Source organism: Crotalus tigris, unplaced genomic scaffold, assembly GCF_016545835.1.
Source record: "Crotalus tigris isolate CLP2741 ecotype Arizona unplaced genomic scaffold, ASM1654583v1 scf7180000017604.1628558, whole genome shotgun sequence".
Classification (NCBI taxonomy): Eukaryota; Metazoa; Chordata; class Lepidosauria; order Squamata; family Viperidae; genus Crotalus; species Crotalus tigris.
Window position 1 is genome coordinate 635,747 of NW_024096507.1, and position 20,647 is coordinate 656,393.

At 36.8% G+C, this 20,647-nt stretch overlaps 1 protein-coding gene across 1 annotated transcript in view; it reads right to left on the reverse strand.

Annotated features, from left to right (window-relative positions):
- The window catches only part of NDUFAF2 (NADH:ubiquinone oxidoreductase complex assembly factor 2), a 46,243-nt gene that overhangs the window by 12,774 nt on the left and 12,822 nt on the right, over positions 1 to 20,647 (reverse strand). The window contains exons 2-3 of the mRNA XM_039319935.1: positions 9,240 to 9,329; positions 603 to 643 (exon numbers count right to left, since the gene is read on the reverse strand). Of these exons, the coding sequence (XP_039175869.1) occupies positions 603 to 643; positions 9,240 to 9,329 (131 nt within the window). The remainder of the gene's footprint in view (positions 1 to 602; positions 644 to 9,239; positions 9,330 to 20,647) is intronic.

Sequence of the window (20,647 nt, forward strand, 5' to 3'; positions counted from 1 at the left end):
CAGCCATTTTAGAAAAAAATGTCTTAATAATAATATCAAGATACAAATGACCTGCCACACAGATTTACACATGCCTTAGAGAGAAGGCAGGGAAAGGAATAGGTAATTTCTTTGAAGTAGGTCCACTATTCAGATTTTAAGATCACTTATGCTTCAAGTTCAGCAGCAACAGCAACAACAACAACAACAACACAAACACACACTTCCTATATATTCCAGCACCACTTTTCTCCAAGTCTTTTGGGACAAAAGTATTTGGCAAAGAAGTAGCAGTGTTACCATTAACTGTAAGATGGAAAGAATGTCACTTAGGTATTCCAGCCATTTCTAGCTTTAAGGGACTTGAAGAAGAACCTGGGAAAATTCAGCAAAAAAAAAAACAGAATTACAGGCAATACTATATGATCTTTTGGGGGCCCTCAAGAGACAGACATAGGTATAGAAGCCAGAGAAATATCTTTATTGTTCCAATTAAAATTGAACAACCACACTGGGATAATAGCAATGGACAAAAGCCTGAGTGAAAAGGCTAGAAGTTTAGCCTGGGACATAATAAAAATATAGTTTAAACAATTTACACAGTATGTAATAACACATCTTACCTCAGGTGTGGGTAGATTGTTTCTTCTTTTCTTCAACCATGCTAAGAAAATTAAAAACAAAAAATATCAAATATTTCACATTCTTATATTTCTTCTGATAACTATACAGCAATATTTTATGAATGTATAAGCTGCCTTTCCAAATAACTTTTTAACAAGTTATTTAAGTTATTTTTAACTTGTATAAGTAGTCCTTGACTTATGGTCACAATTAGGACCAGAATTTCCATTGCTAAGCAAGGTGGTTGAGTTGCGGCTGATTTTACGATCTCTTATGCCATGGTTAAGTGAATCATTGCAATTATTAAACAAATCATGTGATCGTTGTTGCAAATCCAGCTTCCTCCATTGACTCTGCTTGTTGGAAGCTGGCTGGAAAAGTTGCAAATTATTATTAAATTTGTTTGCTGCCCATCTCACCACAATCACATGACCTCAGAATGCAGCAACTTTGCTGGTTATCAAGTGCCTGAATTTTGATGCTGTGATGGTTGTAAGTGCAAGGACCAGGACCAGTCATAAATCATTTTGCTGTTAGATTTTCAAATGGTCACTAAATAAATGGTTGTAAATTGAGAACTACCTATATTAAAAAATTATGAAAAGATTAACCAACAGTAACATCATTTCATTATCATCAGTAAATTTAGCACTAATTTTAAAATGGCCATAGAAGCAACATTATAAAATCCTAAAATAAAAAACAAACCTTTTTTTAACCCAGAATAAATCAGCCCTATTAGAAATATTCCATCAGAATATAACAAATGTTTTGTATTCTTATAGAACAAAACTCAAAATGTTTGGATTTTCTCCTCGATGGACCAATATGAGTTGGAATCAAGTGCTTGCTTACTCATTGTTTGCCTCAAGGTCTCTAAAATGTATATGGTGGTAGTCCCTGATGACTATTACCCACCATCCATTTACATGTTTTAATTTAAATTTTAAAAAATGTGCAGACAAAGCTTAAAGAAGCACGATTATTTCTATTTAACTGTTCTAACATTTTTCATTACCAAAAATTAACATTCAAATTTTGACCAACTTTACTATAGGTTTGGTGATGAGCAGCACTCAATATGAACTGTTTCATTTTTTTGGATCTAGGACAATGAAAAAGAACCCTCAGTTTGTTTCAAGTTCCTCACTGCTCTTTCTAACCAAAAAGTTAAGACAGAGTCTCTAAGGTTAACCATTCAATTTCCCCACCCCTTGTAGCAGTCTTTAAATCTGGAGCAATCTAACCCCCCCCCTTTTTTGACCTCTCAGAATGAAAGGCATTTATAGCCATTGTTTCTTCTTTATAAGATTAACAGATAAACAGCCTAGATAAGCTATCTCATTAGAAAGCTAAGGCATCCTGACATGAGATAAGGAAGGATATTAATATACATAGTATGCAAAAGAGGTTAAGTTATTGAGTCATAACAGTAAAAAATATCTTTGGATCTGTTCTATTAACTTTCTGGTGTTAAGTACAGTAGATTGCTACACTGAGCCTGCCTCTTCTACTCAAGACAACAGAACTGGGCCCTAATGGAATGAATTAACTCTATCTTTTCATTTCAGGGTTATTCTGGAAAATATGCTTCAACTTTTAGTTAAACAAGCAGACATATATTCTTTGCTTTCCTAAGATTATGGTAAAAACTGATGTAGATGAATTTGCTTATCAGATCATAGTTATAACTCATGTTATAGCAAAACTAGTATTGGACCTCTACACAGTTGGCTATTTGTTTTTATTGATCTTACATTTCCAAACATTTAATTATTCCTGTCACCACTTCCTGACTCTGCTTTGCTTTATTTTTACAGTCTTAAAAATGTAGTTAAATAAGATACATCAATGGTGACCTTTGGAGTATGTTGATGTCTATATCCTTTTGTATGCAGATGATGGCATATTGTTTGGACCTAAATGATCTGTTTTGAGGCATACGGATCTGAAAATTGCAAGTAATACAAAGTACTTATGTTGACAGGAAAAATGAAATATACACCAGCATAATGATGGCAAACTAGAGCAAACAGATGAATTTGTGTTCCTTGGTAGAATATGTACTAAATATGTATAAATAAATGGTAAATTTTAAGATGTACAAATTCTTCTGGAAATATTATTTGGAATCTGAATTTGCAGAAGCTCATATTAGAGGATTTGCTCCTGAACACAAGCAGAGTACATAAATAATTCAGACAAATTAAGATGCTGAGAAGAAAAACCAATATCCACAATACAGTTGTCTTGGCTGCAAACTATAGGCTTAGACCATTATAGAGTGATCAACTTGGGATAATACAATGGACTGAAGGCTAAAGGTTTTTTCTGTGAGCCAAAATCAACATCAGTCACATGGATATTGAGAAGCTTTGGGCTTAATTAAAACACCTGCCTTCTAGCTGTAAATGTATAAAAGTGCATTAGCATAAAGTAATGGAGGATGAGGTTGTTAAAGGCTCCTGGAGTTGTTTTTGTATGGCATGGACTGGTAATAATGTATGTATCAAAGAGGAGGTCTCTGCAATTGGAGATCAAGCAGAACCAAAGAAGATTGGTGGAAAAAAATGTGTTTTTTAAAAATAGGACAGGAGTCAACAAGGACAGTTGGACAAAGGAGCTGGAATCATAGAAGCCTTCCAAATAGTTATTTTTCCCTCCTCCCAGAAATGAACCCAGAAATAAAAGTACAAAAGGAAATACTATGAGTGAGGAAGTAAGAGAGTGAATTTAGCGAACAAAAGGAACATAAGCAGCAGATAAAAAGACAATGTGTGAAAATCCTTTCCTTCTTTTGTCTCTTACCATTTGCTCTAGTGGGCGAAAAGGCTGGTGCAAAGAGATGATGTAATCTCCAACAAAGGCAGAAGGGAGAACGTAACCTATTGCAAGGAATGAACCTTAGTTGAAAGAAGTGAAAATAGTTGTGTACTAGAATGTATTTCTGCCTGCCTGACATATGGACATGAGAACTGGGTGTTATTAGATTTCTTAAGATGCAAGCATGATAAAACAAGAAGAAACAGGGTGAAGAATGGATGGGAGAAGAATTGGATAGAAATTATGAAAATAGTACACTGGTTGTACTATTTTCGTACAGACAGAGTGAAAGACAATTAACTCACACAAGAAACACAGAAAAGTGTGAATGAGTCAAAAGAAAGGGGAAGATAGGACATGTTGTGGTTTCTGAAAAAGGGGTAAACAAGAAGGCAATGAAGTATGTTTACTTGAGGAAACAAAGAGTTTGTAGGGACCAAAAGATATAGAGAAATACCGTGAACAGCATTGAAGGAAAAAGAGGAACAACAACAACAACAACCTTGGAGGTCCTTTAGTTCAACCCCCTGCTCAGGTAGGAAACCCTATACCATTTCAAACAAATGGTTGTCCAGTCTCTTCTTTAAAATTTCCTGTGTTGGAGCATTCACAACTTCTGGAGGCAGGTTGCACTTTTCTTATAGCCTTTCATGTTAGAGTAGAGTAAAATAACAGAGTTGGAAGGGACCAGAGTTGGTTTTCTAGTTCAACCCCTTGCTCAGGCAGGAAACTCTATACCATTTCAGACAAATGGCTATCCAGTCTCTTCTTAAAAACTTCCAGTATTGGAACATTCACAACTTCTGGAGGCAGATTGTTCCACTGATTAATTGTTCTAACTGTCAGGAAATTTCTTCTTAGTTCTAGGTTGCTTCTCTCTTTGATTAGTTTCCATCTGTTGCTTCTTGCCCTGTCCTCAGGTGCTTTGGAGAATAGCTTGACTACCTCTTCTTTGTGGCAACCCCTGAGATATTGGAACACTACTATCATGTCACCCCTAGTCCTTCTCTTCATTAAACTTGATATACCCAATTCCAGCAACCGTTCCTTATATGTTTTAGCCTCCAGTCCACTAATCATCTTTGTTACTCTTCTCTGTACTCTTAGGCACACTGAGTAGTATTTCTTTTGTTTTTGTATCTTCAATATATACATAAGTACTAGTAGTGTGCAATATTTGGATCCAAACAGGCTCAGGTACCTTGGAGTTGGCAGGGAGACCTTCACTGTATTTATCAGCAGCTCTTTAAATAAGCTGTGCCTTTTCCTAGGCTCACACAGTAACTATACAGGCTTAGAAAACATCTGTTTTAATTTTTAAAAAGTTTATGCAACTCAAGCAATTGATGATGGGTTTCATGAAGTGCCATGCCAGATCCAAAGTATCTCTGCTCACTCTGAAAATTTGTATGCATGAATATTTTCATCTTTAATATTTTTCTATTTTTTGCATTAAATATAAAGCTGTTTTAATTTAAAGACTTGAGTATAGCTGAAGTAATAAATATGCAATACTTTGTTTCTATGCTAGACTTTTTAAAGTACAATTTCCAGTTGTAAATATATCAGGAAACTATGTTTTTAAGTTGTTTTTTTAAGCAGGATATAAAGCAATCCTAAAAATGATAATTATCTGCTTAGGAAGTGATGATGTTGTTTAAAAAGACCAAGACTGAAGCACCGAAGCAGAGCTTTATAAAAAAAATAATATAAATAATTCTCTTCCATTTTTCCCAAAAAATATTAAAATGTATTTTATTAATCCAAATTATTTTAATTTGTTCTGACTTAAAAATGCCAACCTGAATAAGATGGACTTGGAAGCTTATTTTAAAAGAAAGCAAAGTGTTCACAATAAATTCCTTTAATAAAATATTCTATGGTTTAGATCACCATTTTTTTTCTTATCCCCATGAACTGCATTTCTCCTGGGAAAGAGACAGCGAGACTGAAGATTATCATCGTAAAATAAGACAAGGAAGTAATAAATAAATGGTTTTCATACTAGGCCCAACACCAGAGCAATATGGATGGCTATTTTTACTGTTGATTTCTCTTATATTAACTCACACATTTTTTACAATCAGCTATGAATGGACCTAAAAATGAATAATCATGCAATTTAATTATAACAAGAACTAACCTCACAGATTTCTTTGCTTCCTTATTCTTCAAAAACATAGCATCCCAATATGTACTGCTCAGTATACTCAAACTTGATTATGTGTCATCAAGTCATTTTTTACTCCTAGAGACCACATAGATTTTCTCCATGATGGTTTATCCTTAATTTGTTCCTTCAGTTCTTCCAACGGTGCACTTATTGTTAGTCTATATAATCCACTAAAATAATAACCACCCCTCATGAATAAATCCAATGCTTTTATTGGAAGTTGGTAATTCTCAAAGAATTTCTACTACAGTATGTGAATTGTACAAGAAATCTCTACTTCAGTTTGGGGGGGGGGATGAAAGCAGACCGAATTTTAGTAATTGTTAGTTGATTTGTCCTTTGTTCTTCAAATTTTGAAACATAGCCAGTGTGTCAACTGTTTTTAGAAAAAACTTTGTAAGTTCTATCCTAACAAACAAAGTACTTTCATGGAACTGCAGCCAAAATAATTTCTAAGTGAAACAGTACCCTCCCATCCAAAATGAACAAAGAAAATGTAGAAACATATAGAGTCCAATTTTACAATTTTTTCTCCCAGTTTTGTTAATCCTGTCTAGTTCAAGTCATCTAATTAAACAGCTGTCTTTAATTATAAATATGGTATAGCTATCTGCAGCATGTCTTCATGATAATGCTACCATTTTCTAAGCAGAATGTAGCAAGATAAACTGGGTATTTCATATCTTGAGACCTTAGCATTTTTTCATTTCAGTGCTCATCTGCATTCTCATTAGTATGCATGAGATTTTCATTGAACTTTAAGACTACTAGTGGCATATAGCGCATTGTAATAAGCGTAAAAGTGGGCATGCAAATTAAAACTCCGATTAATCACTAAATGTTACTCATTAAACAAAGAGGGACTAACTTGAACACAGACTGTAAAATACAGTATGAAAAACACAAATGCTTATATCTTCAAACATATTGAAAGTCACTATATTTTTCATGAAGACTAACAATATGGAAAATGGATATAGCACCTTCAGATACAATCAGCACCCACTGAGAATTAAAGTAAATGTAAAGGTTATGACCACTTTCTATACCCCAAAAAAATGCCTTGCAATTTCTCTTAAAAAGAAACCTAGGTAAAGTAAATATAGATGTTCCCTAGATATGTAAGTAAAAGCATTCCTCCTAATCCTATGTTGTTATGTTCCTGGTCTGAATAAGGAATACTCACGTTCAAACTTCTGATGGGAATTGGGAGTTTTGTAGGGGTTGGGCAAAAATCATCAGCTTACTTTTACTTGAGAGGGTGGTAAAATATACCCCATTTTATAGCACATATACATGGGAAATACAAAAATGCAAAGTAATAATAATCATCAATTGAAGTAAACATCTTATGTTAATTTCTGTTCATCCCAAGCAGAAAGATGAATCCTATAGTCTTTTAAGAATTCAGTACTGTGGTTGGCTATTATCTATCAAGAAAGTCTTGCTATGTATGAGCAACAATGCAGTCATACTGTTTAAATGTAATCTTTCCCATCTTTATAGAATATGAATAAGGAGAAGAAAAAGAGTTTCTAATAATATTATATTTCAAGCTTTACTGGGCAAAATGTGCATGAAAAAATCTGTAAAATAGTTATAAATGCTACCTTATTCTAAGAAACACCGAAATTCAAGCTTTCTGCATCAGGTCTAACCTGTGAACTACTAATATTCTATTCTATGGTTATTTTATTTTATTTTATGGTACGTTATATGTTATGACTTGTGGTTACAGTACAACTATAAACTTAGTTATTTACTTAGTAATGGGAATCCTCTGGCCTGTAAATTAAATGCTGCTTAAAAGGTCTCCTATAATAATTAAGCTTGAGAAAAGTCTTCTAAACTAATCAATTGAAGGGAACGTTTGCAATTTTTTTGTTTGTACATAGTGTGTCTGTACTAGATATGAAATATGCCCCCAGATTATTCCTTCAATTTATAGCTTGCTTTTCTGTTCATTAAATTCTCAAGATGCTTACGCCATTAAAGAAATACACAAAAATTAAAAAGAATTTCATCCATAAACATGTACAACCACAGGTTCCTGTAATGTATGTTATATGCAAAAAGGTGAAACTCTGTAATGCATGTAAACTGTAATGGACACTCCACATTCGAAAGAATGGGAAAAGATAAATTCCTACAGTTTTATAAAGGGAAGCTTTTTTAAAACTGGAACAAATATCTTCATTTATTGGAACTAAGGTAGTGAAATAATGTTTTGAACACAAAGTTATATAAATGTTGAAGCCATTAAAACCCAAACTTCTCTTACAGGAGAAGCAAAATGTGGCCTTCAATTTTTTTACAACACAGTCTCTAAACTGAAACATTTAGCAGTTGAAATGTTAAGTTAAAAAATCTAGTTAAAGTTGTTCTTCGTGTTTAAGCACCTGGGTTCTTATCTGTTCTCTTTGTCACAAACAAAAATATATTGCACACCTTCTTTGTCTAAATAATGGAAGCGAAAACAAAGCACTCTGAAAATTTTCTCCACATTCCCTAAAAGGAGTTGTATTTAAAGAAAAAAAGAGATTATAGCTTATTCATAACACTTCATTTCTATGCTCTTCACAGATCCTTCCAATTCAGTGCCGCAATAATCACAAAGGAGAGAAAATGCTATAGTGATTATAAGGATGCTTAAGTGTTGTGTTAAAAATGCAAATTTAACTAAAAGTATATCTTGCCACACATAGTTTATTTCCTAAATAATAAGAATCTTAGTGTCATGGTTCTGACAGATGAAACTCTTCAAAAGAACTTTGAGGCATTGTTTACCTTAAAGAATCTTTTATTCGAGAAACAAAGTATCAGTACTACATAGTTAAAGCCAAAAACTGAATTCCCCTCCCCTGGGCACAAAATAGCAAAGCACAATTCCCTCCTCCAATTAACCGTCATAAATCACATCCCCCAATTAGCTTGAAGAATGGGCTTTCTCCCCAGGTCTCCAGCCCGCCAAATCTTTATCAACTCTGGGCGCAATAACCTTAGATTCCCATGGCTGAGTTATTATTGTTATGACTAACTGGACTCTCATCCACATCCCCCCTTCCAGCATCAACTAACTCTAAAAGCGAAAGAAAAAAGATGGCTACATTTCCATCTGTTGTCAAAGCAAGAATGTCCAATGTTAGCAGCGTTGACACTTAGATGTGCAAACATATCCTAATCTTAGGAAAATCATCTAAAAAGATGTTTAGCTTACATGCATACTTGTCAAGAGTCATTCAATCAAAACCGCTTTTCTTACTTCAAAATGTACTCAGAGCTGAGTCTTGCATTTTTTTATCCAACTTTCAGACATTACATTAACTTGCCGTTTTTGTTTTAAAGTAAAGCCAATACTTTAGAACTGAGGTTTGAATCTAGGCTGATGGATCATGTTCATACCTCACTTCAAGTTCCATTTTTCGGGGGGGGGGGAATATCTATTAAAATGGTATAGCACTGTACAAGAGAAATGATGTCTGGACAAACTGAAGAGACAAATGTCAAGAAAGACAAAGTCATGCCCTCTTAAGAATTCTTATGTTAGTAAGGGTGAGGCTAGAAATGTTGTCTTGTGTCTTTTCTGTACAACCTGGGAGAGATGGAGGTCAGTAAGCCAACAATGCCAATAAAGTCTTACCTTCCCACTGTGTTGGAATGGCTCCAGATTCATACTGGTATTCTTTTACATTCACAGCTATCACAATTCTTCTCTCTTTAATGTTCTGACCTGTTTCAAGGGGGAGAAATTGTGGATTATTAAGAATGATTTCATATATTTTCTTCAGTGTTGTAACTGATATAGAAATACTTTTATAGTATTTTTCCAATAACGAGAATCATAGCATGAAATAGTATATACTATGTTTCCCAGAAAGTAAGGCCTACCCTGAAAATAAGCCCTAGTATGGGGGCAAGGCACACACCTAAAAATCAAACTAAGGCAGGGGTGGGGAGCTGCCCCACGCATCCTGCACCCACTTATCTTGCAGTCAGGCCTCTCCTGACAGGCCCACTGTCAAAGCAAGAATATTCAATATTCCCACTTCTTCTGCGGCGTCTTCTGCAGCCAGGCCTGCATTTCTCAGCACAGGCGTTTCCGGAAGGCCACTGCAGTCGAGAACCAAACTCGGTTCTTGGCTGAAGTGGCCTTCCGGAAAGGCCTGATTGCAAAATGTAAGCTGAAGTTCCATTCCCACCTGCAGAATGAAGCTGCTCCTTCGGTAACAGAAGTGGGCTGGCTAGGCTAGACTGTTGGTGCCAGACGTGAGTATAAAAGACACTCCCCCCCCCAAAATAAGACCTGGTGCCTCTTTTGGAGGCAAAAAAATAAGACCCGGTCTTATTTTCAGAGAAAAACAGTACATACATATACTATGTATATACACTGTACATAGTTCAATGGTATCTTGGTACTCAACTGCTTTGAAACTCATCAAATTTGGTGTTCAATGCATTTTTATGCAAAAGGTTTGTCCTAGTACTCATTGTTTGTTTGGTATCAACGCACAAGTTAGAACTTGTCAGTGTTGGTTGCCTTGTGACTCACATTATTATTATTATTATTATTATTATTACTCATGGGAAAATATATTTGATTCTCATCATTTCTGGTACACATCGCGCCTCCAGGAAGCAATTAATGCCTTGAGTACCTAGGTACCACTGTATAGTGAAATGTGGATCTGCTTCTATGACAAATATAATGAGGGTGGCTGCTAGACTCTCTTCCTTCTTTATAGAATAGGCAATCTATTTTCTCCCCAGATCCGTATAAAACAAGTGATTTTAATAATGGGGAGTTATGGGTGAGAATAAAAATGGGTGTGTAAAACTACTTCTGCAAGTGCAAAGTACAAATTCTCTTATCCTTAATCTGAAAAATCAGGCCCAAATTAAATCATCTTGAGGTAATTAGAAGATACAAATAGTTTGTTGTAAAGCACTACAAATGAGGTCTCTGTGATGCTCATACTTCTTTAAAACTAGTATTTATTTGTTGATTGATTGATTAATTGATTGGGAACATCAACATCAACGAAAATAGTAAAGAAGATTACATGGGAAGAAAACTATAGAGGCAAAAGCATTGTAGCCAACTGGTACTGTTTGAAAAGAGCATTAAAGATAGGGCAATAATACAATGACAAAACTATACGTATAAAGAATAGGCATCTCATAACAGAGATGAAGAGAAAGATGAATGCTGATTGGAAATGGAAAGAAGGGCTAATGACTGAGGAAAGTCTACAAAGTAGTAGCTGACAAATATAAGGATGAAGGCAGAAAGCAAAGATAGGGGAAACCAGATTCACTTAACAACCATGTTATTAACAACTGCAGTGATTCACTTAACAGCTGTGGCAATAAAGATTGTAAAATGGGGCAAAATTCAGTTAAATCTCACTTAGCAACAGAAATATTGGGCTCAACTGTGGTCATAAGTCGAGGACTACCTGTAACTTCTTGTTATGCATAAATATACATGTACTTTTGATAAAGAATGAAATCTAATTCCTGTATCCTAAAATGTCTTGAGATACATAGTTTTGGGAAAGACTGAAATTAAGGAAGTTGTTTTCTCTTAAGTATAGCAACTACAATATTATAGCCACACTAATACCTAATTAAACATTTGCAAACATTTTCCTTTGCCTCTATAGAAACCAGTTTATAAATGTTATTTCAACGCATGAATAAATCTGTACAATTTGTTTTAATTCACTAATTGCTTTATTAGTATTTGAACATCAAAGTAACCTCTCTTTTTTTTACAGGTTTTAAATAAGCTTCCCCCTCTGCTTCCCTGAAAACCAATTTCAGAGCTGAAAGGGTAAGAAAGGAAGATGATGGGGGGGGCACCATGGGAGGGGGGGAGAGAAAGGATTCCTATGAAGATGGCCTACTTTTGTGTGAGTATAACATTAATCTTCAAACACAGGACATTATTATAAAATAAGATTATCTGTATGACAAATTCTCTATAATTACCTGCAAATGCTTCCTTTTTTTTTTCCTAAGGTGAGAATGGTTCTGATTTGTGGCTGCATTTAGCATATCCTGCAGATGACTAAACATATATTTAGATATCAACTCTAGATAGTTTTAGTTCAAATCAATGGGGGGGGGAGAGGAAAGAAATAATTCCCTTCTGGCTGCCTATATTTTTCGTTTAATCCTGGTCTGTGTAAGTCCTTATTACAAGTAATTTGTCATTATAACTCTGAAGAAAAATGCTAGCCTCACATTTTTTGTCATTTTCCCCCCCAACACTTCCCTTCAGGCTGCTACTGTTGATGGGCTTTATGGAAATATAAATTCAATCAGCAGCTGCAAATTTCATGAGCCGTCCATCTTCATGCTGAATTTGTAACTGGGTGTCAAAACAATCTGTGAATTCCTCCCTGATGAAACACACATTGAATTGTAAATTTCTGCAATTTTCTCATGTTTGAATTTAAAGGGCACTAAAATAGAAGTAGCTCATAGAAAGCATCTATCAGTTTAAGACAGGTAATTTCTTTCATTACTTCTTCATAGCTTTCAAGGAGTTAAATCATAAGAACCAGTGAATGTGACAAAATTGAACTATATAGTATTTTTAATATATGCAGAAACAAAATTAAAAAGCTTTCAAATAAGTTTTTTAATCTATTCTAGTTTCATTTTACACAATCCTACAACAATAAAAATTGAAAAATTAAAAGATTCAGTAATGCCAACATAATCCAGTATTTGGGTTTTTAAAAATTCTGGTAAAGATAATAATAGCAGCTATCTATCTCTATCCCCTTGATATAAATTTTACTCAATTAAATATTGGTAGAAAAGAAAACAATACATAATACTTTAAATTGCTAAAAGAAAAGGACAATTGGCTCAAAGTTGTAATTCATACAATTTTCTATTCAAGTTGCATTTTCTTACACTAGCTCTGGGGTAGGCAACCTTGGCTCTTTTATGACTTTTATGCTGGCTCGGGAATTCTGGGAGTTGAAGTCCACGAGTCATAAAAGAGCCAAGGATGCCTACCCCTGCACTAGATTATAAAATGTGCAAAAGACACAGAATACTACATTGTGAAAGATTTTATTTTATAAATGAATTTTCCTCTATTGAAGTTAATGCCAAAATATTAACAGCAGCGCATGCCTCTAAATATAGTTCCAACAAAGCCACTTGATTCTCTCCCCTGCCCTGCTCTTTCTTCACTCAAGCCACTCATCTTTTTGTTTTTGAAGCAGGGTGGAATGCTGTTCTGATGGCTCCCAAATGACACACTCGCACATCCCTCTGCCGGAAAGTCTCTGCAAATAATACTGTGCTATTTGATAGCATCGACAATTTAAATATAGATCTGGGCACATAGTTAAACTTTCCGAATTCTTTTACCGTTTTTCATTGAACAAAAAGTTTCTTTTTAAGTCAGCTTTATTTTTCAACTTTACCCTATTTTTAACATTTTCATCCTATATGACAGCCCACTGTCCCATTCTGTACCTTATTTCTAAAATGTCTTCCATGGAAATTGTATCGCTTTTTCCTATTACTTCAAATCACTCATTCAAACGTCCCATTCCAACTATCTTTTCATTTTTATTTAGTCCCTAAGGACACACTTCTTTTTTAACCTTTTCCCACTCTGTCTTTTCCAAATATTTTATCTTGGATTATAAATGCCCCAAGTGGACCAACCTATCTTATTATATTGGTTTGTATGACAACATTATACCGAGTGCACTGTAATAAAAGTGATACTCCCTATCTTACTTACATTGAAAACATTAAAACACATTGGGCATTCTTTGCCACTACAAAACATCTCATAAATAGGTGAATAGCAAAACTCTATATTTCTTAGGGAGCCATTGGACACACCATCTACCAGAAGAAAACACACACAAACCGCTATCTGCACGCTCTCTCACACCACCACCCAGCACGGATCAACTCCGTAGCCAAGACACTCATCTCTAGAACAAAACACTTAGCTATGAACAACACCTAAAACCCGAACTACACACTCTCAATAATGTACTAACATCCAGTCGATTCCAAAGAAATAAGATTACCAAACTAATCCAAAAAGAAACCCCCACTAAAATCCAAGACAGAGAAGAAAGCAGCAAAGCCCTCCTCCCTTACATAAAAGGCACCACAGACAGAATCAGTAAGATCCTCCACAAACACAACATCAAAACAGCATTCTGCACAAACAGAAAAATATCCACCATCCTAAGAAACCCCAAAGAAAAAATTGAATTAGAAAATCAAGGAGTATACGAAATCCCATGCACCGCTTGTCCCACCACATACATCAGACAAACCAACAGAAGAATAAGTGCACGCATTGAAGAACATAAGAACTCAGTCAAAAAAGAGGAACCAACTTCTTCCCTGGTCCAACACCTTAAAATCACAGGACATGAAATTGACTTTAAAAAGACCAGAACTATCGCCAAAACTGAACACTTTAATAACAGAATAATCAGAGAAGCCATCGAGATAGAAAAATGCCCACACAGCATGAACAAACAAGATGATACCTCCCGCCTACCAGCCATTTGGAAACCCGCCCTTATTGACAAACGAGTCCCTAACACAAAGAATGACACCAGACCCACACTCACAAAAGCCACATAGGATGTCACCACCACACGTCCACGCAAAAAGCAAGCCCATACCTACACCGATGATGAGGCACGACCACAAACCAGAAGCCAGACCACAGCTGCATCATTAGCCACTTTAAACTCCTCCAATCCATACATGAAGCAAACTGACACCCACCGTGAAGATGAGGCACGAACGTGAAGCCAAATAATAGCAATGTAGCTCACCATCTCACATCCCCCTGCAACTCAGACTAAACTGAGCACAACAAAACCCCAACCGAAACAGAACACTCCCCCAACCAATCAGAGCATAGCCAACCCCCCATCCAATCAGAGCACAGCCAAGCTCCTAACCAATCAGAACACACCTCCATCCAATCAGAACACAGCCAAGCTTTCATCCAATCAGTTCATACCCCCACTGGCAGTTAAAAGGAAGAAACAGCTACGATCACACATTGCTCCTAGAAGCACAAAGCCGAAAACACCAGCCTGAAGATGACAAATGAGACTTCGTCGCCAAGACACTTCCAATTTGACGCGGGAGAAAACCCGAATAACCAAAGACCTACATACAAACACCTGCGAAAACCTCAGAAAATATATGTGTGTTTGTGTGTGTGTGTGTGTGTGTGTGTGTGTGTGTGTGTGTGTGTGTGTGTGTGTATATATATATATAATATATATATATATATATATATATATATATATATTATATGTAGGTCTTTGGTTGTTCGGGTTTTCTCCCACGTAAAATTGGAAGTGTCTTGGCGACGTTTCGACGAAGTCCCATTCGTCATCTTCAGGCTGGTGCTTTCAGCTTCGTGCTTCGAGCAGCAATGTGTGGTCTTAGCTGTTTCTTCCTTTTAACTGCCAGTGGGGGTATGAACTGATTGGGTGGGAGCTTGGCTGTGTTCTGATTGGGTGGAGGTGTGTTCTGATTGGTTAGGGGCTGGCTGTGCTCTGATTGGCTGGGGGGTTGGCTGTGCTCTGATTGGCTGGGGGAGTGTTCTGTTTGGTTGTGCTCAGGTTAGTCTGAGTTGCAGAGGGGTTTAAGATTTTGGGCTGCCTTGCTATTTTTTGGCTTCGCGTTCGTGGTCGTGCCTCCTCTTCATGGAGGGTGTCAGTTTGCTTCATGTATGGATTGGAGGGGTTTAAAGTGGCTAATGATGCAGCTGTGGTCTGGCTTCTGGTTTGTGGTCGTGCCTCATCATCGGTGTGGCTTTGGGTTTGTTTTTTGCGTGGATGTGTGGTGGTGACATCCTGTGTGGTTTTTGTGAGTGTGGGTCTGGTATCATTTTTTGTGTTAGGGAGTCGTTTGTCAATAAGGGCGGGTTTCCAAATGGCTGGTAGGCGGGAGGTATCATCTCGCTTGTTCATGCTGTGTGGGCGTTTTTCTATCTCGATGGCTTCTCTGATTATTCTGTTATTAAAATGTTCACTTTTGGCAATGTTCTGGTATTTTTAAAGTCAATTTCATGTCCTGTGGCTTTAAGGTGTTGGACCAGGGAAGATGTTGGTTCCTCTTTTTTGACTGAGTTCTTATGTTCTTCAATGCGTGCACTTATTCTTCTGTTGGTTTGTCCGATGTATGTGGTGGGACAAGTGGTGCATGGGATTTCGTATACTCCTTGATTTTCTAATTCAATTTTATCTTTGGGGTTTCTAAGGATGGTGGATATTTTTCTGTTTGTGCAGAATGCTGTTTTGATGTTGTGTTTATGGAGGATCTTACTGATTCTGTCTGTGGTGCCTTTTATGTATGGGAGGAGGGCTTTGCCGTTTTCTTGTTCTTTGTCTTGGATTTTAGTGGGGGTTTCTTTTTGGATTAGGTTTGTAATCTTATTTCTATGGAATCCATTGGAAATCATCCAGATGCCCCAAACTCTATGGTCTCCCCAAGATACACAAAGAAGGAACCCCACTCAGACCTATAGTCAGCTCCATAGGCTCACCTCTACAAAACCTAGCCAAATTTCTCGCCAAACAACTACAGCCCTATGCAGAATCCATCACCTCACACGTAAAAAACTCATTCCAGTTTATAGAGATCATAAAGAAACAAAACTTACAGCCCAGCCATCGATAGAAAAACGCCCACACAGCATGAACAAGCGAGATGATACCTCCTGCCTACCAGCCATTTGGAAACCCGCCCTTATTGACAAACGACTCCCTAACACAAAAAATGATACCAGACCCACACTCACAAAAACCACACAGGATGTCACCACCACACATCCACGCAAAAAACAAACCCAAAGCCACATCGATGATGAGGCACGACCACAAACCAGAAGCCAGACCACAGCTGCATCATTAGCCACTTTAAACCCCTCCAATCCATACATGAAGCAAACTGACACCCTCCATGAAGAGGAGGCACGACCACGAACGCGAAGCCAAAAAATAGCAAGGCAGCCCAAAATCTTGAACCCCTCTGCAACTCAGACTAACCTGAGCACAACCAAACAGAACACTCCCCCAGCCAATCAGAGCACAGCCAACCCCCCAGCCAATCCTAACCAATCAGAACACACCTCCACCCAATCAGAACACAGCCAAGCTCCCACCCAATCAGTTCATACCCCCACTGGCAGTTAAAAGGAAGAAACAGCTAAGACCACACATTGCTGCTCGAAGCACGAAGCTGAAAACACCAGCCTGAAGATGATGAATGGGACTTCGTCGAAACGTCGCCAAGACACCTCCAATTTTACGTGGGAGAAAACCCGAACAACCAAAGACCGACCGACCTACCTACCTACCTACCTACCTACCTACCTACCTACCTATATATATATATATATATATATATATATATATATATATATATATATATATATATATATATATATATATATTCAATGATGCAATCTTCGATCTCCGGGAAGAGTATACTCCAGTTATTTATTGTTAAAACAACATTTAAAACAATAAAAACAGTTATATACAAGATTAAAACAACTTAGCTTTCGCTGGTCCTCTGCCAGCGTCCTCAGAGTGGGGCTTAGGGGGTGGGAAGTTCTTTTTATCCCCTTGCTGATCCAATTGCCTACTCATTGCCCTCGTGACAGGGCCACTCTTCCTGATTGCCTGTGACTGCCTTAACTGTTCCGCCCTCTCTTTTTTGCACTCTAACATTGTATTTTTCTGCTCCGTCATCCTTGTGCTGTCTCCCCCTCCCTGCGCTGTTATCATTAACACACTCCTTAATCCCTCCTCTCTACCCAATGCAAGGTGCCTCCTCCGATTCGGCACTACACGAGTCCTGTTGGGCTGCTGGTCCGCCTGCCGTTTTTACATTCTTGTATATAACTGCTTTTATTTAACAATAAATAACTGGAGTATACTCTTCCCGGAGATCGAAGATTGCATCATTGAACAAATATGCCCAGGATTCATATTTTTATAACCATTAAGGATATATATATATATATATATATATATATATATATATATATATATATATATATATAGAGAGAGAGAGAGAGAGAGAGAGAGAGAGAGAGAGAGAGAGGTATAAAGGTTTCCCTGTACAGTTGTATCCAACTTAAGGGTTTGGTCCTCATCTCTGTTTCTTGGCTTCATTCATCATATATTCATTTTAAATGCATTTAAGGGTACTATTTGTGCACATACTGTAAATGCTCACTTGCAAAATAGAAATGGATAAATCATAATTCAAAAAATAAAATAGATCACAGGGAGGAACTTGACAGTTCATTATTTCTTTCTCAACTCAAATCAATATTGACACTTTCTTCACACTAAGCACACAGCTTTTTTCTCTTCTTGAAACTGATGCCAGCTTGGTCTTATTTTATATATTTTTCTATCCAAGCCACCTCTAATATATTTTAATTTTGTTTTATAAGTCACTTTAATTAAAAAAAACTATTTGCTCATATTCTATAAAAACCACAATTCAAACTAATTTCTGTATACTGTGAGTATATAGAGTATAAGAGTTTATACTCAGTTTACATAGAGAGTTTATGTAGAGAGTATAAGTTTATGTTCTGACATACTGAGTTTATATTCAGGCATGCAGCTTTGTCACTTTCATTGGGCTCCTCTGGCCAAATTCAGGGTAAATGAAATGTTCTTTTTTCCTGCTTGTTCAGCAACATTTTTCATTTTGATGGCATCACCTAGTCCAAGGGTAGGCAACCTTGGCTCTTTTATGACTCGTGGACTTGGCTGGCTCAGGAATTCTGGTAGTTGAAGTCCACAAGTCATAAAAGAGCCAAGGTTGCCTACCCCTGACCTAGTCCAATATATCTTTAATTGTGAAAAAAGATACATAGCCAAAAAGAAATAATAAACAGAAGCACATCACTTACATTACAAACTTTTCATTGAAACTCAAACTCATTAACTGTTTTCTATTGTAATTTTGTTCTGTAACTTCTTAACTCTGTTAAACCTGGGATTGTCAGGTACATAAAAATTTCTTTTTGTTTATTAAGTTTCCACTTAAGTCAAGCAATATTTGAAGATCCCTTTAAATTTTTTTTTGCAAGAATAATAAATATAGAATTTGGAAAACCCAGTACAATCTTGGTGGTTCAGTGGTATCCACAACCCAGTAAAAATATGGCTTTTCTAATAATCATCTGGCCTTAAATTTAACTATAAATCGAACACATTCCTTTGCTATCTACATCTTGACTATAGCAAAAATCATTGACTCTAAAATGAACAGAAGAGAATATATGCAGCTCGAGATTGAACTATGTAGTCCTTGGCATTCTCTAAACTTGGTTGTTTCATTGTATGAAACCATAAAGTCATCATCTTCTTTTTTTAGAAGAAATGTCTCCAAAAAATCAAAGATCTAAAAACAGAAGACAACAAAATTGTAGTTTATTCAACTTCACAGTAGCCTGTACATCTATCTATAGATCCAGAACTCGTGAAAGAATCCACGGCAGTAGTACTACACAACACATCCACCTAGTAAGTACACTAAGATAGAGGAATCCAGAATAATGAAGCTCATCAACTTCTGCCTCACTATCTATTTTCAGTTTGATGGACAAATATACCAATAAACCCATGGGATCACCACTCTCAGGGCTCATAGCAAAGACTGTAATGCAGCATCTAGAAACTATAGCACTCTCATGCATACAACCAAAAGTATAGATCCAGTCTGTAGACAACACCTTTGTCATAATAAAAAACGGAACAATGGAGAAAACATGAAACAACATCATCTTCAAATGAATAAAATTCACAAGGAAAGGAGAAAACAACAATACACTACCTTCCTGGATATCCTATCAGCAGAGGAAATAGCAGCAAATTAGAAATTTCTATCGAAAAACCATGCAAATTAAACAAGTGCTCCATTACTAAACTAACAACCCAACCTCCCTCAAAAAGAACTGGGTAATAACATTATTCAGATGAACACAAATGCACTGCAGCAACACAATACACCAAAATAAGGCAATAGACTACTTATGCAACATTTTTCAATAAAATGGATACTCACATAACTTTATCCAAAAGTGCCTGACCACTTAACCCAGTACAGCATAATTAACATATGCCATTAAAAAGGGTAACACTACCATACATCAAAAATATTTCAGAAACCAAGAAAATATTACAACCACACAGCATTACCATAGCACACAAATGAACAAAAGCCTTCCAAGTAATCTTAAGAAAACTAAAAGACCCAATAACCTAAGAAGAAGAAAAAATAGAAGTTATCTACAACTTATAGTATAAGAACTATAACAGCCACTACGTGGCTTAGACAAGTAGATTAGCAGAGCACATCTATGAACAACTAACAATAAGACATTTTTTTTCCTGTGTCAGAAGCACCAAAATGCTTCTGTGGCGAAAGGATTTGCCAGTGGTATCAGTGTTGCCTGGGAGGCGCCCAGTTGGAGGCTCCTTTTGTGTCCCTCTGAAGTTGTGCCCACTGAAGTGGTACCTATTGTCGTGATTCCGTGCCAGACTGTGTTCCCAACAGCTGAGTCTGGGGAATCTGAGGAGGAGGTGGAGGAGGCATTTGAAGGGCCATCAGGGTCAGAGGGAGGCTCTGATGAATTACAAGACTCACGGTTTGATGAAGAGCCTGGTCCTCCAGTCGTGTTCCTGATGAAGTTCAGCTGTGTGGGGAGAATGAGTCAGACTTGGAGGACTCACAACTGATGGACATGCTGATTGATGCTTGTAGACGCCGGCAATTAGTGAGAGCCAATCAGCAGCACTCCAGGGGAAGAGGAGAAGGCACTGAGAGGCAACGCCTTGGGACTGCTGTATAAAAGGGAAGGTGTGGGCGGTGCTAGTTGCTGAAGGCAACCGTTTGCAAAGTACTTCATGGGATCATGTTCTGTTAGTATTGCCGGTGACTTCTTTTCTGTTTGCATCGTGTTTCATGTGGACAATTTCATCCATTTGGATTGTG